The sequence below is a fragment of the Mya arenaria genome, chromosome 6, assembly GCF_026914265.1.
Source record: "Mya arenaria isolate MELC-2E11 chromosome 6, ASM2691426v1".
NCBI lineage: Eukaryota > Metazoa > Mollusca > Bivalvia > Myida > Myidae > Mya > Mya arenaria.
This window is the reverse complement of record NC_069127.1, coordinates 24,402,462-24,426,910: the sequence shown is the minus strand read 5'-3', so window position 1 is coordinate 24,426,910 and position 24,449 is coordinate 24,402,462. Positions and strand designations below refer to the sequence as shown.

General features: G+C 34.9%; 1 protein-coding gene across 2 annotated transcripts; it reads right to left on the bottom strand.

The window, feature by feature from the left end:
• Positions 1-1,347: 1,347 nt before the first annotated feature.
• On the bottom strand, positions 1,348-23,751 carry LOC128239402 (protein CIP2A homolog). 2 transcript variants are annotated; one of them, XM_052956028.1, is made up of 22 exons: positions 23,728-23,751; positions 23,204-23,323; positions 19,927-20,086; positions 18,620-18,732; positions 17,822-17,916; positions 17,186-17,282; positions 16,370-16,492; positions 15,891-16,036; positions 15,138-15,213; positions 14,091-14,484; positions 13,612-13,753; positions 12,888-12,990; positions 12,563-12,672; positions 12,088-12,205; positions 10,137-10,250; positions 7,502-7,675; positions 6,674-6,807; positions 6,273-6,335; positions 5,834-5,947; positions 5,127-5,209; positions 4,015-4,154; positions 1,348-3,459 (listed from the first exon to the last, which is right to left on the bottom strand). In XM_052956028.1, the coding sequence occupies exons 2-22, from the start codon at positions 23,306-23,308 to the stop codon at positions 3,262-3,264; spliced, it is 2,802 nt and encodes a 933-aa protein (XP_052811988.1). In that variant the 5' UTR covers positions 23,309-23,323; positions 23,728-23,751; the 3' UTR covers positions 1,348-3,261. The 2 variants fall into 2 exon arrangements, with proteins under 2 accessions (XP_052811988.1, XP_052811987.1); XM_052956027.1 differs by having other exon boundaries at positions 23,561-23,749.
• Positions 23,752-24,449: the final 698 nt, after the last annotated feature.

Genomic DNA, 24,449 nt, shown 5'->3' with positions numbered 1-24,449 from the left:
AGGCTGTCGTATACTGAATGTAAAATGTAAAAGAAATATCAATAAGTGAATAAATAGAAATGTTATTTTTACAAATTTGCCATATTGCAAAGCAAAGTGACAAGAAGAAATTATTTCCAGAGATTCTGATGTTGGACCATTATGGTAGCGTTTATTCATATTTTTTATTACTCATGACATTTCTAAAAATTTACTTCTCATAATTATCTTCACAAATGCCCTTATCAACTACTATTGGTCATGCGTAAACAGTGATATACGGTTTTTCACACCTTATCAAATTGCCTTTCAACTGTCATTGCAATTTTAACAACTTGAGAAAATTTAAGCAACTAACAATTCTTTGTTTATTTTGGAACAAGTGTTCGGGAAAAAGTGTGAAATTATGACCTCGAGGGAGCCATAAGGTTTTGTGCATAATTTGTGTTCATGGGACCGACTTTATTGCTCGACTCCACGACATATTTAGGTTTCGATGTAGCGTAGGTATATTTTATATGAAAATAGAAGGAAAAATGTTCGGGACCAAGCTCCGACCTCGAAGAACCGCTGTTTCTCGAACAACCGCAGTTTTACTGTATTAATCAATAAGGGGACAAGCTGGTCCAGGCCCAGGTCATAATACTTGATCCAGGCTTTGAGCCTGGCATTTCATGTCTGCTTCATATAACCTACATCCATTGAAGGATATTGATTAAACTTTGGTCACTTGTTTGACTTCAAGTTTGTATGAAGAGCACATGATAAAAGAACACAAGCATTAGATTAAGGTCACATTCGGTCTATTGCATGTCATTCCTGCTCGATATCTTTAACCTTCATGGAAGTAAATTGCTGCAAGTAAGATCTCAATGTACCTTATAAATGAGAAGTGCAAACCTATCTACCTTTTCATGGCACTGGGATTAAAGCTGCATCAAAGCATCTGCGGTACTTTATTCAGTAGTATGAAGCAGAGCTTAACATTGTACAGGTAGGATCAAATGATGGTTTCCAGGAGGATTTTGAAATAAGTGGGCATAAAATTAATGTTATTCACATCAAGGTGACATTGCAATTATTTTTTTCCAGCCAAGCTGCTTCACATTTTAAGATACAGCTGTCAGTGTGAGGGAGGGTTCAAGTTTATTCATTCTTGAAATCTGGCTGATGGTTCTTCGGTATATGTGTTGCAGCCAAAAAAGAGGCTCCCTTCACAATCTGATCAAAATGGGGCCAGATGAACACAATTTAATTTAATCTATGCAGTTACTTCCACTATAATACCAAATAATCTTATGTTACGTTTTGTTTTTTTCTAAAATGGAATTCTAAACTTCGAAAACAAAATAATAAAACAAATTTATAAACATTTTGTGTTTATTTCAAGACATTTTTAATATCAAAACAAGTAAAAAATGTTAAAAATGTCAGACAGTGAGGCTATTCTACATAACACAAAATTTAGTAGAAGTTAGCCATTACAATTAAGAAATAAATGCATATTGGTAATATTTCAGCATGTGTGGTCATGAATAATTACTAAATAATTACATTTAATAACATCTACAACTTTCCCTTACCAATTTGTTATACTTGACAATTACAATAAGATACAACAACTTAAAATTCCTTTAGAGAGATTAAAGTGACACTCTTGTCCAAAATCTATAAACACACATGTATAACAAACAAACAATTTGAGTAATAAACCTTAAACCTTCTTTAAACACTTACTAAATAATGCATTTAGGAAAAATACTAATTACGATAAAAAGATTGTAACTGTGTATTTAATAGCTGAAAACGCAAACATATTAAATGATTGGTGAATGCAAAAAGGTTTACTGCGATCTACTATAGTCCCACAAGCCAGAAATACTGTTTTTTCTGCATCTTTCTTTCAAATTAAACTTGGTATCCTTTATAAAAGCCATTGTTTTCGACAATTATTTATCATTTTTGGTATATTTAAACAATTATATTATTTGTGGTAAATCTTATTTGGGAGTAAGAGTGCATCTTTATAAAATAAATAATGGCTTATGCTTAATATTTCATTACAATCAATAAAATTCGAAATAAGCAAATATTTGCATTTGACTAAGAATTTGGGACTTTAATGTTACGGTAATCTAACAATTCTCTCCATATAAGAAAATTAGAAACTAATTTGTAACTGTTGATAACAATGATACTAAGTCTAAAAAGTCCCGCTTAATTGATGAAAAGTATGAGACGTTTGGACAAAGGCTGAATACACATGTACGTAACAATACCATAAGAATAAATAACACAGTTACTGGCACACACAAAAAGAAAAATGTGGAGCTGAAAGTTAGACATATAGACATAATACAGATGATGAGGATAGAAAAGAGAAGAAATAATGAGAATGATAACATGTGCATGTCGATGCAGATTTACAATGTACATTAGAGGTGGTGTTTTCATTAGGGGTGGGGTTTTGTATAGACACATTGAATGTTTTTGTTTACATGTGTTCATATGCCAATTAACCAACCAGTATGCCATTGGTCATGGGTTGGATTTCATTATGAAATCAACCAATCAAAAACTGGTAGGAAAATACCATATGAATTGTTATGTCACTCGTCAATCTGTCTATTGGTTTTATTTGAAACTAATAATAAACAGATTGCCATGTTAATTAGAGTCTGTATTCAATATCGTTCTTATCCTTGTCCTAAGACACGCCTCAGTGATTCAATGCAGTCCATTGGCCATTTAATTTTACAGTCCAATCAAAACACTTGGATTCTAATCATAAAATTAAGTGAAATCTAAGATGGTCATTGAATACAGCCCCAGATTGTGCAGAAAAGAACAAACATTTGGCATACATGTATACATATATACATACAGCATTTATGCATAGCCTCAAATCGTCTTAAATGTAAGTAACTTACATTTTTTAATATCACCCAAGATTTGAGTTTTAGAACTACTAACAAAGGAAGGGCATGTACAAACATGTACATGTAGATTAGTATCTTTAATTACCTAGCAACATGTAACATGTACAACTTACATTTGTTTTCTGAAATTTTGATTTATACAACTAACTTAGACAAAACAAACTTTTACCTTTAATAAGATATATAAATGTTTCGCAAAGGAAGGGCAACAAATAACAAATTGGATCAGTGATTGCCAAAATGCTTTTCCATCTTTCAATTTTCATTCTCAAATAAGCCATCTTTGCAATGCAAAGGCACACAAATATTCATATCACATTTCCCACTTTAGCACAATTTTCCATTAATGCTCTCCCTTTGTTGAAGATGTTTTTGAAGCATTTGACATGCTGGCATCTGAAGGCTGTCCACCGCTTAGACTGTTTATCAATGCTGCTATTTGTCGATGCTTATGAACCTCGGTTTTCAGTTCTTTAATTTCCTCTTCATAACTGGTGATCTTCGCTTCATTTTGGCTACATGCAAATTCCAGTTGCGACACCTAGAAGAATTACAGAAGTTTTATCAAAAGTGTTTAGCAATCACTGCCAATAATTATTTTCAAACTTAACTTATTCTTCACTGACCATTTGTTATAAATGCCTTTGAGCAGGGCAGCATGATATTACATGTGGCATACAGTAAATCATGATAAATGTAGTTATCGAATTTGAGATATTTAGAAGAACAAGCCTGAATTCTAAGACTAGTGCTTGGAATCATATATTGTAACAAGCCCTGCAGTATAAAATCCAGACCCAGAAACCATTTTACCAATGCAAGGAGTTCTGGCATGAGCTTATGACGTATGAAGTAGTCAAAAACACAACTTGTCAAGCGTAATGAAAATTACAAAAGCCTTCTTAATTCTTCACTCATTCTGCTTCTAAACAATTATCTTAGTCAAGATGCTTGAAAACATTTATTGGTCACTTCTCTGCAATTTGTGATTTACTCAAGACCACCATCCTTGGCACCCCAGCGTATCATAACCTATATGTATCATATAGGTTATGATACCCTGGAGGGCCGAGGACAAAGTACAAAAGTTGCCTACCTTTTCAAGTAACTGTTTGTTTTTGCTCTCAGAAGACGTGAGGTCACTACGGAGTTTCTCAATACTCATCTCCATCGTCTCACGCTCCTCCTCTGACCGCTTATAATCATACTCCCATTTCAGCGCTGCCTTCTTCGAATCTGAAACATATTAGACCTCAAAATATGTAGTTCTGACTCAATTTGTTCCTCAGTCTTGGGGTGAGTTTTGCATAGGCTTAGCGCTAATTGAGTGTACCAGATAAGAGCCCATTTACCTAAGCAACATTCTGAATCAAAATAGTGCTATCTGGCTAAAAAAAATATCAACAAGGGGAAATAACTTTGCAATCAGGAGCGCCAGAGTTATAATTCTAGAAAGATGCACAACTTATCAGTATCTTTATATATTTCAAGTTTCAATCATTTTCTACAAGATGTTTTTGAGTTCTGTTCCTGATAAAATTTGGTTGAAGAAAGGGAAAAATGAGAGTAAGGACAAATGCCTCAGTATGCCTGCCTTTGAGCTAAAGGGGAGGCATACTAATAAATAGAAAAAGGGCAGGAAAGGTTGAGGCCCACATGCAAAGAATCTGCATGTTTTTTTACAATTTACATTTCAGACACAATTTTCTATGCAATGTTCAACCTAAATCAAAGTATTGCTATCTGCAAACGATAACCAAGATGGTGCTGTATGCTGATGTACAGTTGTATAGGGTTTGGTTGTAAATTGCTATATAGAAAACATCTTAAGAACTGCACGCATGGTTTTTGGCTAGAAACAAGTAGTAGTATCAATTGTGGAAACCAAGTTATACATGTGAACTACCACAAAGAAAGGCCCCTTGTATCCCATCAGCTCAGGTTTACTCATTTAACACCTGGGACTGTATCCAACGAACACCTTAGTTTTTCAAAATATGAATCCAAGAATTTTGATTGGACTGTAAAAATAACTGGACAATGAACTGAATGGAATCATTGAGGCATGACTAAGGACAAGGATAAGAATGTTATTTAATATGTCCCAACAGTTGTCTTATAAGTATGATCATTTCAAACAAATTTGTGCTTATTTTACTAAAAAAATGTTCCTTCATCTCTGAGTTTCATATCAACAGGTCTACTCACCATCCAGTTTTGCTTCTGAAGTCTTCAGCTGTGTGGATATCTTTCTCCGTTCATCCTGTAATGCTGTCAATTGCTCCATGGCTCTATAATAAAGAAACATAATCATAACATAGGTCTTATTCAATTAAATAGGTGAGCAAAATCAGACACAATCTGATTTTATTGTCAAAATCTTTTTGAAATCAGCCTAAGAAATGGACTTAAAACTTAAAACTATTTATAGAACACAGGCAATATTTAAATCCTATTCTTTGGAGACACAATCTTATAATAACTCAAGTCAATTCTCATTCAAAGGTACAAGGATAGGATCTACCCTTTCCCTTACATGGGTTGTATAAACATCCATTGGTACTCACAAATCATACTGCTGTTAACAGGAATACACATGCTATATATACATCCATTGGTACTCACAAATCATACTGCTGTTTACAGGAATACACATGCTATATATACATCCATTGGTACTCACAAATCATACTGCTGTTAACAGGAATACACATGCTATATATACATCCATTGGTACTCACAAATCATACTGCTGTTAACAGGAATACACATGCTATATATACATCCATTGGTACTCACAAATCATACTGCTGTTAACAGGAATACACATGCTATATATACATCCATTGGTACTCACAAATCATACTGCTGTTTACAGGAATACACATGCTATATATACATCCATTGGTACTCACAAATCATACTGTTGTTTAAGGTTGGTGTTATGTTTCTGTAACATCTCGTGCATCTCTGTCAGGGAGTTATGCTCCTGTCGTAACGTCTGGTGCGACTTCTGTAGGCTCTCATGACTGAAAAAAAGTATCAAGAATAGTGAATACAGCTCTTAGCATTCAAGTATCTTCATATACCAGTATGTTAGAATCATGTTCATACAGAACTTAGTTTTGCCACAAGTGACAAAGTCTTGAATTTGGTAAAATGGCCAGATCAACCATTGATAATCTTACTACATCCATGTGTTAATATCTGGGTTTTACAGTATTGTCTAATCCATTTCATTGATATTTAATTATTAACCTTCATTTATACTTATTAATTGAGACAGATCACAATATGGCAGATATACTGCTGATATTCAAAGGGTTTCAAACACTACTCCTTTGTACTACTTACGCCTCAGTGAGCTCTGTGTGAACCACTGTTAACTGCTGGTGCATCTTGGCCACCTCCTGCAGTCTGCAAGGAAAAACCCATAACTCATTTAAAATTGTCAAAAACCTCTCCGCAAATGATTATATCTAACGGGGATATATTTGATATTTGAATTTCCCATATGCAGTAGTAGGCTGTACTCTTGTAACTTGGTGTTCAGAAACAGCAAAATAAATTACACATTTGGTAATCGTTACTTGTGACATAATTACATCTCGGATCAAATGATTCTGTCTGCACTTTAAATATTGACTGTGCCACTGTGGTACATGGTGTATACCTGTTTGATATAATTTGAGGTAGTGGTCGTAATTATGACAAAGGCCTAGTATCATAATGTTGCAATATTCTATCTGACTCACTTCCTGTTCTCTGTGTGAAGGTCATCCACCTCCTTGCTGTACTTGTCAATGCGGCCCTGCATGTCCGTGCTGCCATGTTGCAAGCCCTCACATCTCTTCTCCGCTTGAATCAGCAGGGACCGAAGCCGATTAAACTGAAACATATTTAATGCAGTGAAACATTTATACAACTGAATTTATATGTATGACTTTTGAAATGCACCATCTGACGTGTACAATTTTGGCGAGTTTTTTGCAATTTTAGGAAATGAGTTTAATAAATTTCATATCGAGATTGTGAGATTCTATTTATATCATAAATACTTGCGTGCCAATTAACAGCGCAAAATATATAAAACATCACTATATAGCACGGCCATAACATTACAATTTTTGGATAGTTATTACACTAGTTAGTTATATATGAAAGATATTGACGTTATTGCATGATGGTCATGCCATTTATGATATAAAAATACATGTAATACATAACAAAGCACCACAATCAGACTTCATTGCACATCTTCATTTCAATGTACTGGCAGTATAAGGAACATAAAACAAGAAACATAAAAGTCAAATCTTTTAATAGGTACTTCACATACATTTTGATTGTATAAAACTGGTAAATACTTTGGTTTGGTTAAAGTTAGCCAAAATGTTTATTCATGGGACAACATAAATCTAACAACTACTATTAGCCCATCAAATAATTTCAATGTGACACGAGCCAAATCTTATCAAAGTTTTTGAGTCTGCTGACCAAGTTTTTTGCACAACGCCAACATAAACGAAAACATGACAGCTACATCAAAGCTATTGCTTTTCTGATGGAAATACAGTCCCTACCTCAGCCTCATCCTGGCCCTTCCTGGACCGGTACTGGGCCAGCATCCTGTCTGCTTGTGTCAAGGCCAGGGTCTTGGCCTCCAGCAGGTCCTGTAGATGCTGCTCCTTCGTCTGAAGAGCTTGCAACGAGCGCTCATACACAGCCATGAGCTCGGGCATCTTCCCGTCCTTTATCTAGGAATACATGCATTGCTAACAAGGCGTAATTGTCATCTCTGTTATAACTGCGTATTGAGATACATGTGGATTATACTCCATGGAATGAAATGTTAGCAAATATATTCTATTTGTAATATATTCTATTGATATCATTCATGTTGTCCGTTCAGCAAGGTGGTAAGCACATTTGTTTTTCACCTAGGCAACCCGGGTATGATTACCAGCCTGGGAGTAAGTGAGTTTGGTTTCTGGTCAGCAAGCTGGACAAAATGGGTTTCCTCAGGGTACTCCCGTTACCCCCACTACACAATACCACACTCTTGTGCAACTCAGTTATAAAAAAAATAATAAATAACTGACTGCCTATAGTCTATGAGACTTATTCATAACAATATTACAAGTAGCAATTATCCATAATATATAAACTAGAGCTGTCACAGGAGTGACGAATACCCCCAAAAGCCATAACTCCAAGGTTACTGCACATTGCATCTTCTTTTATCATGCATGTATTGTTTGTCCGGAAACCGTTTTTCTATTTTCGTAACAGTGCACAAAAACCTTTACTCCACTGGCCCCATTTTCAATCACAAGCATTGTCTTCACAGAGGCTGCCTATACAGCAAGTTTCATCACAATATCTCATGCCCAATTAAAGTTATGAAGCAGAAACCATTTTTCTTTTTTTAGTAACAGTGACCTTGACCTTGGCCCCACCAGCCCCAATATCGAACTTGACCTGTATCTTCTGATGTTACACCTGTGTACCAAAAAATGTTCAAATCTGTCAAGCCTTTCATGAGTTATTGTCCGGAAACCATTTTTCTATTTTTAATAACAGTGACCTTGACCCCACCAGCCCCAATATTGAACTTGATCTGTATCTTCTGATGTTACACCTGTGTACCAAAAATTGTTCAAATCCGTTTAGCCTTTCATGAGTTATCGTCCAGAAACCGTTTTTCTTTTTTTAGTAACAGTGACCTTGACCTTGGCCCCACCAGCCCCAATATCGAACTTGACCTGTATCTTCTGATGTTACACCTGTGTACCAAAAAATGTTCAAATCTGTCAAGCCTTTCATGAGTTATCGTCCGCAAACCATTTTTCTATTTTTAGTAACAGTGACCTTGACCCCACCAGCCCCAATATCGAACTTGATCTGTATCTTCTGATGTTACACCTGTGTACCAAAAATTGTTCAAATCCGTTTAGCCTTTCATGAGTTATCGTCCAGAAACCGTTTTTCTTTTTTTAGTAACAGTGACCTTGACCTTGGCCCCACCAGCCCCAATATCGAACTTGACCTGTATCTTCTGATGTTACACCTGTGTACCAAAATTTTTTCAAATCTGTCAAGCCTTTCATGTGTTATCGTCCAGAAACCGTTTTTCTATTTTTAGTAACAGTGACCTTGACCTTGGCCCCACCGGCCCCAATATCAAACTTGACCTGTATCTTCTGATGTTACACCTGTGTACTAAAAATTTTTCAAATCTGTCAAGCCTTTCATGAGTTATCGTCCGGAAACCATTTTTCTATTTTTAGTAACAGTGACCTTGACCTTGGCCCCACCAGCCCCAATATTGAACTTGACCTGCATCTTCTGATGTTACACCTGTGTACCAAAATTTTTCAAATCTGTCAAGCCTTTCATGAGTTATCGTCCGGAAACCGTTTTTCTATTTTTAGTAACAGTGACCTTGACCTTAGCCCCACCAGCCCCAACATCGAACTTGACCTGTATCTTCTGATGTTACACCTGTGTACCAAATTTTTTTCAAATCTGTCAAGCCTTTCATGAGTTATCGTCCGGAAACCATGAAAACCGACAGACCGACCGACCGACCGACCGACCGACAAGCTCACTCCTATATACCCCCTCAAACTTCGTTTGTGGGGGTATAAATATGATGAAATACAATTTTTATTGTGATAACAATTTTTTTTAGACAGCTAAAAATTGTCTAGGCTGAAAAATAGCTGGAGTCTGTTTGAGTATTAAAATTGTTGCTAGTAGATTATATTCATTTCAAGGTACTTCTTACTGTCTTTGATGCAAATGTCGGAGCTCAAGACAATCTTTACAACAGTCTTTACAAGAGTGTGAAGTAAAACGTTCCCAATCCTAATTTCAAGATTAGTCCTGGTCCCAATTTCTCGAAACTTCTTAAGCTTAACAGGCTTAAGTCGCTTATTTCAATTAGCCAAAATACATACTGAAAATGGATTTTGATAAATGAAAAATGGTTTATTCTGATAATCATATAGATTATTCCTACATAATTTCTAAAAATTATTGAAGAAGAAAATATAACACATTTTATAGAACAACAAAAATAGTGAGATTAGCTTAATCCTGTTATAAGGGACTTAAGAAGTTTCGAGAAATTGGGGCCTGATCCTTAGAACCCCTCACTAGATCTTAAACTTAATTTAATTTAACGGGACACTGAATTAAGCTCTTTATCCTTACCGCCAGACTATTATTGAGACTACTGATGAGAGTTTGTATTGAATCATCTCCATCTGATTTGTCGGGGAAGTCCTGACCATGATGACTATTCACTGGCTTATTTCGCAGGACCATCTGAGGAAAAAAATGCTAGAAATTATTAAATGTAGCTTTATTTAAAATGTGATAAATAGATAAAGACTTAAAAGGACATGCTGTATGTTTTGATAATAAACACATACTGGTAATATCCCATTATACACACCTGTAAGACATGCCAGGCATATGCCATTTTGAAAACCCTGCATGCTAAATCAGAAGCATTTTTCATGTTGTCGTTTTTTAAATCTGCTAAATTTGATGATTGGTCATATATATAGAGTCATAAATATCCAACATTGACTGCACTTGTCAGTATCCGTTAGAGTGTAGCTGTATACACTCCCGGGTGTAAATCAATAATAGTGTTCTAAACACCCGGCTTCAATATATCTTTACACAATGTTCAGGAAGAATGAGAAATGTTTCCCTGTTTTCAACATAGCTGATGTAACCATAATTATAAAGTATGGTATGGGTTTTTGTGAATAACATCAGCAGTCTTATACATGCCATATCCCCCGGCTGGGGGGGGGGGGGGGGGGGGGAATCCCCCGGAATTTCGAAAATCCCCCAGATCAGGCAATAATGACAAAGTGAAATCACAGTATGTGAGTGAAACTGAATATAAAGAAACAACTCCACAAGGGTGAAATGCCAAAAGGAAACTTTTACAACAAGTGATCAATTAATTTATAGTAATTATCAAAGGCAAAGAAATATTACTATTTTGGAAGGAAGAAATTAATAATATTTATTCTATTCTCATATTGTCTGAAAGTCATCAAGCTGATAGAATTAAGCACAATTCGAAAACATATTTTTCCAATGACATATTTGGTTCTGCAAGTGCATTACAGTATGACATGACAGTGTATCATAAGAATGTGATAAATCATGACATAAAATAATTCTGTATAATGAAAAAGTTAAGAGGTTTTCAAAGCAAACTATATTTTAATACATTTTTTCATACTTGCGTCTAAAAATACTTTAAAATTTCGCCAACTTAGACCTGTTAAAAAAATCCCCCTGAATACAACCAAAATCCCCCTGAATTTTCAGCCTTTTGAACAAATCCCCCTGAATAGTCTCCAGAAAATATGGCATGTATGCAGTCTGAGCATACACGCTTTAAGCAAATGTCATAAAGGGAATGCTTTTTCTAAGAATAAATTGTTTTAAGTGTATACTCTATGTAAGTAGAATGGGAAAATAAACCCACGACCTTTTGCACATAAATAAGAACATGTTCATATAATAAGACATTAACAGTATTTTCAAATGAGGTTCAAACAGCTAGCAATCAGCAATTTTGGTAGTTACAATTTAATACATGTTAGCCAAGTTACACAGATTATTAATTAGTTCTTGGCTCAAATTTAAATGGAAAACTTAATGAATTCAACTTTCAATACATTTTATCCAATGAATGCATACTGTAAATACATGTAGGATATTTTATAACTTTATATAACAGTGATTTTTTTTGTGCAATTTACTGCCTTCTAAAGGCTGTTTCCCCTTGCGAAAAACTGTCCATTTTTCCCAGAATTTTATATTTTTTTCCAAATTTGATAAATGCAGATTATATTAATGAATAAAAAAGCAATTAATTTCTTTTAATATAAACCAGATCTTGACAATGCTTATTCTTTAACAGCATAATGTATGCATAAAAAGGTTAATTTAACATATATATATATTTGCCATTATATTAGCTGTTTGGGCCTCATTTTGTATTTTTCCCAGTTTACTTTTTTTCCCAATTTGGAAGGCACAGGCGGTTTAAATAATTCCAAAAAAAATCACTGTATCAGCAAATTCAAAGCTAAAGTGGCAGGCAGAATAAGAATCAAGACTGTAATGTCACCTGATTTTCTTTATCCTCGATGAGCTGACGTTTGTGTGGGTGGGTGGGGTAACAGCTGGATGAGTGAGACGTCTGGGAATCCCGACCAGAGTTGTTGTACACCAGGGCATCAGACAGGCTGGACGTGCAAATGAATTTAGGAATTATTAAGTTTGAAAAATACATTTTTAGATTATATATCGGGTATTCATTTAGGCTTACTTGTAACGATATCTGAGAGCTGATAGGAATCATGTTTGAGTCGATTTCCTCAGTAAAATCTACTGTGTTCTTATTGATAAGCAATGAGTAAGTCTTTATGGCTGCGTTTAAATTTCCAACCTATGACCTCAATTGAAAGAGGAATCTGTACCACAAAATTTATAAGAAATTTCATCAAGTTACTGAAAAACTAAAAGCAATTTTGTAAAAGTAATCAAAATACACATAAATTATATCTACTATGTGAAGCTATATTCACTATATATGTACATACATGACAGTTGGAAATCCCTCCAGCTTAGCTCCCAGCACAATTATCTCCATGGTCTGTTGAACCCGCTGTCGATTTGTGCTGCCTAGACCACAAGCTAGGAAAGGCACCACCTGACATATGGCAGTCAAACAATTATATAATACATATCAATACATATAACAGAACGGTAGTTTATTTTTTCCATAAAATTGGTTGAAAGCAAGTAAAAATCCCATAAAACATGCAAAATTCAAATATGTTGAACGGTTTTTAATTTGTCCACAAAAACACATACATATTTAAACAACTAAATATTAACAACCATAGCATCAGTGTGTAAATGTACCTGTGTGTCTTGCATTACAAGCATGAAAAGATCCTCCAGGGACGAGCTGTTGAGGCGACCAATCAGATCCAACAGATGTAACACCAGGTCAACACCTGTCGTGCTGCAATCATACATGATCTATTAATGACCCAGTCTTCGAAAATGAATGTTGTTGAGTTATTCATGTTGACTGAAATGAACTTTAACCAAGTGGTAGGATAAATAAACAAACCTATAACGATGTGTAAAATTGAACTGAAGAAATTTCTCCCCAAAAATAGCTCTTACCGAATGTTTATGAGGCATAAGAACTCACTTAAATTGTCACTTTTTCTTCTAAAGGACTTCATTTTGTTGACTATGTCACAATTATATACATTTCCATTCCCTACATTCCACTGGCGTTGTTCATGATTTAAAAAAATGTTTCTGTTTCTTATGCCCAAAATCCAGACAAGCCAAATTACAAGGAATTTTGACCAATTACCCTAAATTGTGACCATGACCTTTGACCTACCAGTACAGACTTGGGTCATGCATGCAACATACCCTCTCGTCATAATGATATTTTTGTGCAAAATTATATTTAAATCCCATAATGCATGGCTAAGTTACAGCTCAGACAAGCCAAATTACAAGAAATTTGGATCAATGACCCTTGCTGTGTAATTTTTAAATTTGACCTTGACCAACAGACATGGGTCTTGTCAATAAACTAACTACAATCATAACACTGTACTACCTCCAGTCATCTGAGGGGGGTTGAGTGCTGGTTTTCAGGGCTACATGGTTATGTTCAAACTGGTAACACAGCAGCTTGTTTAACACTCCATGGGGCACATTCTTCGATATCAGCGTTAGGAAACTGTCATCATGACAAAAGGCTGGGCAGAGTTAAGGAAAGCAAATAAATTCAGTCCGTATATTTTTTACATGAACACGCAAATAACTAAACAGTCCAACGACGAAAACATTTACCGTAGTTATCAAAACAAAGATTTACCCAAAAATAAAATAATTTCTGCCATAATAATTAGGCCAAATTCTTAATCTCTATATGAAGCAAGCTCAGACAGCTATGTAAAATTCAAATTTTTATCAAGTCTGGTGAACCTTTTTTCATGCTTGAAACAAACAGCATTCTAATATAAACTAATGCACTTTAATAGGTATTTTCTCATCAAAGTCTGGACTGAAAAACTTTGCAAATATGAAGGATACTGTTCAGTAGCTTCACACACTTGACCATGGCTTCACACCGTCTTTGTATGGTAGCGTTATCTCCATCTAGTGGAACACTCAATGTTTGTAACACAGTAGGGAGCACAGCTGAAATGTGTTTCTCGTGGTGTATGCGGTCATGTGAAAACACCAGAGCCTCGTATATTTCATGCAGCAGGTCTAAGGCGGCCAGCGGGGTGCGACCATACGTGTCTGTTGACTGCCCTGACCAGTGTATAGTGGCAAGGAGGGGGTCTGCTATCTGGCTAAGGGGGGTCTTGGCAAGATTTGGAAATGTTTTCTGGTCCTGGATTTGGAATGTGGCCAGCATGGCCTTGCACACTTTGATACGGACCTCCTTCTCTTGACACAGTGTTGTTAATAACTCAAATATCTGGAATAGACGGCAGTTAAGTTCTTGATGCACAACAAATTAATTAACTTGCTCTGAAGCTATGAAGTCAAATATTTAAATAGGATTAATTTCAATAGCTTTTACATAACTAGTAATAAATAAGAACTGATAAGAACTAAAATTCAAAGAATTGATGGCGTCTCCTGTGAGGTGGCAAACAATTGTTTTAGTAAATGTTACCATGACTTTGACCTATTGACTCCAAAATCAATAGGGGTCATCTAGTGACCATGACCAATGTGCATACCAAGTTTGAAGACTCTACGCCTTTTCGTTAAAAAGTCATTGCTCAGAAATATAAGTGTGACATCAACATCAACAGACAAAGTAAACTTTACATGATAGGCATGCTTCACAGCCCAAACAAAAAAATCTTCACACAGACATAAATTAATATTAGGGGTGACAGTGGTCTAGTGGTATAGGTGTCTGCCTCTCACCCAATAGGTTGTGGGTTCGATCCCCACTAGGGGTACCTTCTCAAAGCCTTTCAAAATGGATATCAATAATGGTTTCTGCCCAGGAAAAGGACACAAGAGTGAATCTATAAGCTATGAGCTTTCGTCATAATCGAGCTAAAATAAATTAGTATATACTAAGTGAATATAACTATGAATACAGCCTGCTTTTACTTTGATAGCCGAGTCCTGTGAAGATGTTGTAAGGAGAGTTAGGGTCTGCTCAAGACATGTGTCTAGGTACTCATACCTGCAAATGCAAAAAAAACATGTAACACTCCATCTACAAATCTCCCATACATTGTTGCCTTGAAACACTAGAACTATCAAGCCCATTCTACCAGGATGCCAATGCCATCACTAATTCATTTACCTCCGTTAACCCATGGGCAGTCACCCAGTTAACATTATGCAAGAGTGCTATATAATAACACTACAACTCTACAAAGACTATACCAATACCTATACTTATTTCTTTTAAAAAGACCAGCAAAAAATCTATATACAGGTATTTGCATTTATTGTAAAACTCATACATTTCAACCCATTTCTAATCATCCCAACACATACAAGTGATGTAAGATCCAATATTATACCTTACATGAATGTGTTCCTTCTTTGTATATTTAAAGTTTTTTTGTCCGTATATCATTGTTTTTTAATAAAAATCCAGTTTTATGACATCACAGTCCATATAGTACTTTTGGCCGGTCTGAACCTGTCAAAAAAGAAAATATGGACCGCTGATGTCATAAAACTGCTGAGTGCGGCTTTGCAATTTTCACAACGGTGAAATATTCTCCAGGTAAACAAGACCCTGTTCAATAATACACACCCGTCTCTTATATCCTAAGTGATGTGTGATATAAGATCTATTATTAAAAGTAACATCCTGTAGGTACCATACAATACCATGATCACACGTACAATGCAAGGCTTCTCTGAAGACGAGCGACTTTCATGGCATCCTTCATGAGGTCCACAGCGTATTTCCTAACCTCCCCAGAGTCCGCATCCATCAACATGTTAAAGATCATTTGGAACGTCCGGGGTGCATTCGTGTCCGTGAAGAACTGATACATTGTATAGAATACAAACATTACATGTAAATTCCAAATGTTGTGTTTGTGAAAATTGATTTTATCTTTTTTATTTTCTATTTAATTTCATAAACAACTCTTGCATGACTTCATTTAATATATATGGCTTTATTGAATACTAAATTAAGATATTATAAAATACCTATACATGTTATTGTATTCCCATAATCTCTCCAAAAAAGCAGCATAACACATCTTATGCTTAAATTATTCAAGCAACCAAGAAGCACAATCTTTCACATTTATCATTTACATGCAAATTGCTGAGAAGTGGAGAAAACCAATTTGTCTTAATAGGGAGCTTACCTTGCCTCCCACTTTTTCCTGTGAGCAAACATTCAGCAGGAGTGTAAGAGAAAACAGGACCATTGTCTGTGGCTGGTCTCCCAGAAGTTTGGTGAGTGTCCGCGCCAGGTCAGCTATATTCTCCTGGAACACAGATATACAGAGGTGACCAAGTTGTTTTTGCAAAGTGTACTTTTCCAAGCATGGACATATCTTATCACACATCACGATGAGTGAACTGTACAGTCACATGTCCACCATGAACAACAGTTTTGGATGTGAGACACAGCACATAACTCCAGCAGCACTAGGATACACCGTGTTTTCCCCATGAACATACAAGTAAATGACATTGTGCCAAGTTGCCTAGATTTTAGTACTCACTGTTAGAACAGTCCATTTTAGCTGGCAGCTGGTTCATCTTGAGAACATTGAGTATGAATGGAATGTGTACCATATAATCTGAGTTTAGTGTAAAATTACTGTCAGAAATATTATAGATTGTAATGCATACTTTCATGTATGATACAAACTACTGTTACTGGGTGAGGAACAATGTAACAGCATGTCAATCCTAGACAAATACTTCACAAAGAGAACTGAAACTTTCGACACTTGTGCTAATTATCATGGTGAACATAATTATCTGTGAAGTTTAATGTCAATGTGACTGATTTTAAACAGTTTTTATGTTATGGCAAACTTTTAAGTTAATATACTACAGCAACTCTGCTGGAAACAGCACCAAAACTACAACAATACCTTGATTGTTTTTCTTTAACACAAAAAGACAAGCAAAATCGGTTTGGAGCCTATAAAATGTTTATCACCACTTACATTGTTTTTAATGTAGGAGAGGACGGAGAAGTTGTCCCGGGTCAGGTTGACAAGGACACCCATGGAAGGCTGAGTAAACCCTGTGGTAGGGTACGCCCTGAAATACCATAATAACTGCTCAAACTACATGTATATTCCAGTAGAAAATCAGACTTTTTGGATTTACCATAATTCCTATATTCTTATATAAACCACCAAAAAAACAAACACAAGCTTGAGGTGATATAACTGATACAAATATTTAATTTCTAACCCCAAAACATTTTATTTGGGGTTTTTTAACTTTCAGCTTGTGTGAATTTCGATCGCTGATATAAGTCAATCTCTGTATGTCTGTATTACTATTAGTACAGCCATAACTGTCTGAATCCTTTAAAAATGATTTTGTTAAATTGCGGATCACCATATAAACATTGCCTAAGTATGCAGTGCCTAGGTAATAGATGATGTTAACAAAAAACAAAATGTTTTAGGCCATGATAATACATCATAGCAGCACTACAGTGATTAAGGAGTAAGTGTAGCAGATATTTCCGGCCGACTTGAATAACATGTAGCTACAAGTAGCATGATAAGTAATGTGCTACACATTTATCTGTTCAGGCCTTCATATAATTCCACAGCAGCATTACTTACACGTGCGTGAGAAGGAAATGTAGCAGATCCTCCATGAACGACTCCTCGAAACTGATCCTTTGGCCGTACGTGATTTTCTGGAGCAGGTGCAGCGCCTGAAAATAACACATGCATGCTTAGCTTCACAAAAATTTTAAGATGTATACAGTCAAACCCCATTGGCCCAAACTCGCTTCACTTGAAATCCTCTTTCGCTACAACTGGATGTAAAGGACCGATTTCTTTATACTGAATATAAGCATTCCCGCTTGGCTCGAATTTCCCTAGGCTCAAGGTATTTTCGCCAATCCCTTGGAGTTCAAGCCAATGGGGATCAACTGTATATATTTTTTTTCTTTGATATGTGATAGGGATTGGCATATTGCAATAAATATAGGGTCTGCAATATAAATAAATGTATGGTAGTTTAGTCAGTTTTCATGCTTATATTAATTATCATTATTTCACTTTCTGTTTTGATAAACATCAGATAATTATATTGCATTAATGATGTAAAAGTGACCATTATAATTGAACAGTTTTATGTTGTATTATGCATCAAACGTGTTTCTCAATTGTTTGAAAAACAGCCGAAAAATTCTTTAAGCGTTAACGCTTTTAGCCAAAAAACATCAATTTTCAACCATGAATATGAAGAACTGCGATCTAATCCTTAGTCAGCCTTCTCATAGCACTGGTTTCTGGGCATTAACGCAATAATTTGCTCATTTCAAGACAAAAATAAAAAAAAAGTATTCAAAATGGACAATCTGTGAGAGTGCAGCTTTAAGGAAGTAATGAATACAGACACAACCCTACCTCAACTGTGAGAGTGTCACCACTAGAGGATCCATGATGCCTTATTACACTCACAAGTGCCGGGGTCAGGTAAAACTTCTCATGCAGGGAAGCTCGGATAAGGCTGTCTGATACTAAAATACAACAAACAGTAATTTAACCACTGATCTTATAAATGGTTTTAGCTAGAGTTGTGGAAGGGTGCACCCTTCTGCACTCATGGAGACCAGCATTGGCACCCTTCTGCCTTGAAGTACATATATCCAAATACTTAAGACTGTCAAATATCTCTTTGGTTCTGAGTAAAACCTGATTACAAATTCATACTCGTAAACTAAAATAAATACATATTTGGAAATTTAAACTTAATATTACATGAACTACAATTAAACAAAGAGTATTTTTTCGTCAAATTCTTTACAGCCCGATGAAATGTGTCCTTTCCACCGTAAGGCTAGCACCCTGTAACTCTTCCACAACGCCCCAACCTTTTGTAAATCTGGCTTAACCCCTTAGTCAAATTCTTAACAGCCCCATGAAATGTGTCCTTTCCACCGTAAGGCTAGCACCCTGTAACTCTTCCACAGCGCCCCAACCTTTTATAAATCTGGCTTAACCCCTTAATCTCTTGTCGTTTGATTTAAAAACATACTTGTTATACCAATTAATTTATTTCAGGTTGGAATAGCAAGTCAATCAACTATCCATCTCATTATATTTATCAAGTGACTTAGTGTATCTTCTTACTGTTAGACTCATACAAAAACAGGGGTTTCATTAAGAATTTGAAACTGGAAGTATAAACTTCCTGACATTCAATTTTGGAAGTTTTTCACTGAAATGTGGAAGTTTAAGTCTCCAGAATACAATATCTTTTTCAACCATTTTTCAACAACTATATGTAAAATCAAATTTGCAACTGTAACTTGCCAAATTCACATACTTACGATATATTATAAAAATTTGTTTTACCTAAAACAGTTAAACTGATTGAAATTGTGACCACAAAAGTAATATTGGCGAAATGTTTTGATATTTTGAACTTCCATGCTTTCAGCTGTACATCCAAAGGTTCAGTTTTGGAAGTTTTAACCCATTTCTATGGAGTAATATACTTCCAAACTTCCTTTAACGAAAGCCCTGCAAAAACCATTCTTATTTCACTATATACATGTCAGTCATGACGTGTAGTTATAGTTCACAATATTATAATAGATTTAAATAGATTGGATATTCATATCTTTCACTAAATAGTGCTCTTTGATAACTATAATAATCTATTTACTCAATATTTAATCTCAATTAAAAAATATTAACTAAAAACATACCTAGGTTATTAAATAAAAGAAGGCACTTGAGGACAAGCGTGGACTTGGTGGAAGGGTCGGAAACAATGTTCACCAGGCAGGTGATACACTCCGCAGGAAGAACTTCTGATGGATTGAAGAACTTGAGAGAACAACCACGACTTGTTTTGCTTATCAGAACCTAGAACAATTTACAACAGCAGGATGATATAATCATAATGGGAAGACCATGCCTCCATTCCAAGACACATCACCAATATCGGATAAACATATAATTTAATATTTTTTAGAAACTTCATATATATGGATTTACCCTCGAGAACATAAAGCAAAACCAATTAAATAGAATAAACACTTGTGATGTTTATTTTTTTTTTTAATTATAATTTTCTTAAACCGATACACCTTCGCTTGATTGTGATATTTTAAAACATATTTACATTAAATACTTAACCCCTCTCTTCATAGACATACTTTTTAAAAATTGACTACTCATATCATACATGTAGCCTTATAGATTCGCCTTTTACACAAGTTTTATAATGAGGGGATTAACTAAAGGTGGCAGACACTGCCACTTCTCTTAAAAGGAAAGGGTTAATAAAGCAAACAATTAATAGTTTGAGACAACATTTTTGAGTTCAAGAACTAAGAAACACCACAGATCTATAAACCATGGATTGGCAACTGCCCCATATCGGTGAAACGATAAGAAATAATAATTTACCCACAATCCTTAGCGTGCGCTTGGCAAATATCGGAAAATTCCGCCGAATCTCCAATCGGTGATTAACGGCGATCTTTGGTTATTTCCGCCAACTCTGCTAATAACCCCTTGTTCGTTATAGATTTAATTATAATTAATAACTGTGATTTTAATCAGATTCAATTGGACTATTATCAACTCAAATGAAAGTACCGCGCATTTGAGTCAATTTTAATTAATGTTTCAGGGCTCTCACTAGGCTGAAAATTTTGGGAGAAGTGACTTCTCTCTTCAGTCAATTTAGGGAGAAGTGGGGAGACTTTAGGGAGAAGTGATACTTTTCGTAACACCTGATACAAAAACTATGCCATACCACACACCTAAGTTTATATTCACATTCAAATTAATTGCTATAACTATACAAAATGTTCACAAATAATATATCATTTTTGGCTCAGCAAAAGTGTATTTGTCAATGTCACATAGTTTATCTCCAAATAGAATCTAAAATGAATCAAAAACCAAGACAGCTAAGGATTTGAAACAATCAAAATGACCTTATAAATGAACTGTCAATATGGAAGGGGGACGAATCTTATTTTGGTACGTTCGGGAGGGAGCAAGACAAATCGGCCCCTTACCAAATCGGCCCCTAAGACGTTTCGGCCCTGCCATTTCGTCCCCTTAATTAAATTGACTCGAGACGTTTCGGCCCCTTACTGATTTTCAACAGAGACATTTCGGCCCCTTAATTTTATTTTATTTTTTATTTTGAATATAAAGCATCGTCAAATTTTTAGTTCAAAAGAAGTTGTAAATGAGATCTATAAATGCACAAATAGACAAATATTCATGAAATACATTATGTACTTATTTGATGTTATTACTATAGCTCTCAATATTTCATAAAAATATACCCTTATTTCAATATTTGTAGTGCATTCAATACATATTAAAGTTTGACACTGTGCCTAAAATTAAAAAAAAAAAAATCTAGTTTAGTTAAAAGAAGTAGGTACTCTTTTAATTTTAAATATAAAAATGCATACATAATAATGACGTTTAGTTGCTGTTTACTTATTGTCATTTTTTTGGTGACCTGAGTGTAGACGAATAAACTTGTAAGCTTGTAAAGTGTCACAAATTCCTACGCCTGACACCTGTAAGGAATGTGACAATTCGCCATAAGGCCGTCTGTCTCGAAAAAAATAACATCTTATAACTATCAGATTTGGTTGTTTTTTTTCATCAATTATTATCCATCTTTAAAGGCATCTCCATAGAAGATAACTTCAAAGCAAGGTAAGATTTAATTAGGGAGTTTTTGAGAAATGTTAATGCCATCTACGGAGGGCGATAGGTGCTTGATACAGTTTTAGACAGTAGACTTAATATTAAACACATATCATTATACCTCTTGTAAATATCAGCAACATGCTTATGTATATTATTTAATGATTATTTAAAGATTTTTTGAAGTTTAAAGATTATTTTTTTTACTTGATTTCTATAAAAAAAATTCATGAATAAATGTCTTTGTTCTGATGTATATTTGTGTTCAAGTAGAAAGATATTTTCTTTTAAATCTATTTTTTTATCATTTTTTATGCATATATATATATATATATATATATATATATATATATATATATATATATATATATATATATATATATATATATATATATATAGCTTTATGTGAATAATTGAAATTTTATGTTTTTATCTTATATTTAGAAATAAAAAAATAAGGGCCGAAACGTCTCCGTAATCAGGGGCCGAAAAGTCTACAGGATGGGGCCGATTTGGTAAGGGGCCAAAAAGGTAACCTGTTTAACTAGGTGCCGAATTGGTAAGGGGCTGATTTGTCTGGTAGCCGTTCGGGATGGGTACGAATGTCACATTCAGCTATGCTGTTATATACTTGTCTCTGGCTAAATAATTTTCAATATGCTGACATTTAAGAACTTCAAAAACAACAATTTTTAAAATGTCTTGCATTGTTTGTTCAATACATATATCAGTTACTTTTTAACTTCTTTAATGTTTGACAAGATTTTTCAATCTGATTAAAACAAACTTATATCATTTGATCAGGCTTCTCAATGTACATTCTGATTGGTTGACCATCAATAGCTCCGCCTACTGGCGATGTTTTGGTAATTGGATGGCACGGCCCAATTATCGGATTAGGAGATTACCTAATTTTATGAATGGCTAATTGCGGTGTTTTGACTAATGTGACAGTGGTCAAATACTCGCTGATTGACAGATTTACAATGTGCAAATTTTTTCGGTGAAGTCAATGTCGCTTTGATGATACAAAAGGGCGTAGTCTAGGAATTTTAGGCGACCACTTTGCCCAAGTCGCCCCCTCGCGAGAGCCCTGTGTTTTCCTACATGTATATATTTGGCCGATGTCGGACGTCTCGAAAATGACCACCCGGTAAGACCTCGGAATGAAATCCCGCTGTACGCGTGAGTTTGAGGTTATCGCATTAACACAGATGAGAGTTGCCAATCAACGGTTTATAGGTCCATGGAAACACAAATGATTTTCACTTGAAAGAACTTTTAAAAGATGGAAATTACATCTATCTGTCTTTGTAAGAAGACAAGGTTGCGTTCAATCTTATGACCAACGTATTGTGATGTTGCGACCACAACACTTTTAAGGAGGTTTGGTGCTGTCTCCATCCTCTATAGCTGAACCTTAAAAAATAAGACAAAAATTAGGTTTATACACAAAATTGAATACAGCTGTGGGAGAGAGACTTTACTAAAAAATAAACTAGGGAAATTTGGTCTTATGCCTTTTATATGGTCGGGTTTCTTTTCTTCGAACATCTTAATTTTGGACGTTTTGACTTGCGTTTAACCAATTAAAGTCACTTTTGTTATAATATATCATTATTTGATATATAATAAATTTCTAAATTAGTCTTTCACCTTTGTCAGAACCAATTTTGAAGAGCGATCCAACAGACACAGACACAGACACAATGAATATGAAAAATGAAACCACGTTTCACACGAAAAGAGAAAAGCTAATAAGGTGGTGTTTTATCATTGCCTTTTACAGTATTTATGTCATATTTTCGAGTTTGTTTACTTGCCGCGGATCGAATTCAAACTTGTTTAGTCTGCATCACCAACAGCTTGAAAAAAAAGAAGCAATGGATTTAGTCAAAACGGATTTTAAAAAACGGGATTTTGAGAAGCAGCTACAGAACCGATCTAAACATTGTACAAAAACAATTTACAGTAAATATTCTAGTAAAAAACAAAGAGAAATTAACAATTGTCACAATAAATGCTGTAGCAATTGTAATGCATTTTCTATAACATAACTCTTTCCCATGTATTTAAATAGGAAAAAATGGATTTCGGATTATGATATATCTGGGAGTAGGAATAATTATTAATAATTATATATAGTCCCTGGATTTTTACCAGGGTACAGTATAATTTAACATGTTTCACGTTCGTTGTATAAATAGTACTGTATACTATCATTCTATTTAAAAAGATATATGTAGATATAAAATTAAATGTTTCAGGCAACTTGGTTCTCCCCCAGCTCTCAAGACCGGCTCGGGTCTAAAGCCTCGGAGCCGAGCCAAGCACTGTAAGTCGACCACTCGCCATTTTGGTCGCCGGACGGATTCCGACCTAATCAATACGCTTTTTTCATGGTTCAGAAAACAAACAAACTATTACTAAATGTTTATTTTTACTCAAGCAACAATTTAGATTATAAATACAGTAATTGCATCAGTATGATACTGAAAAGAGAAAATGGGCAGCATCGATGTACACTGAATGCAATAACACAAAT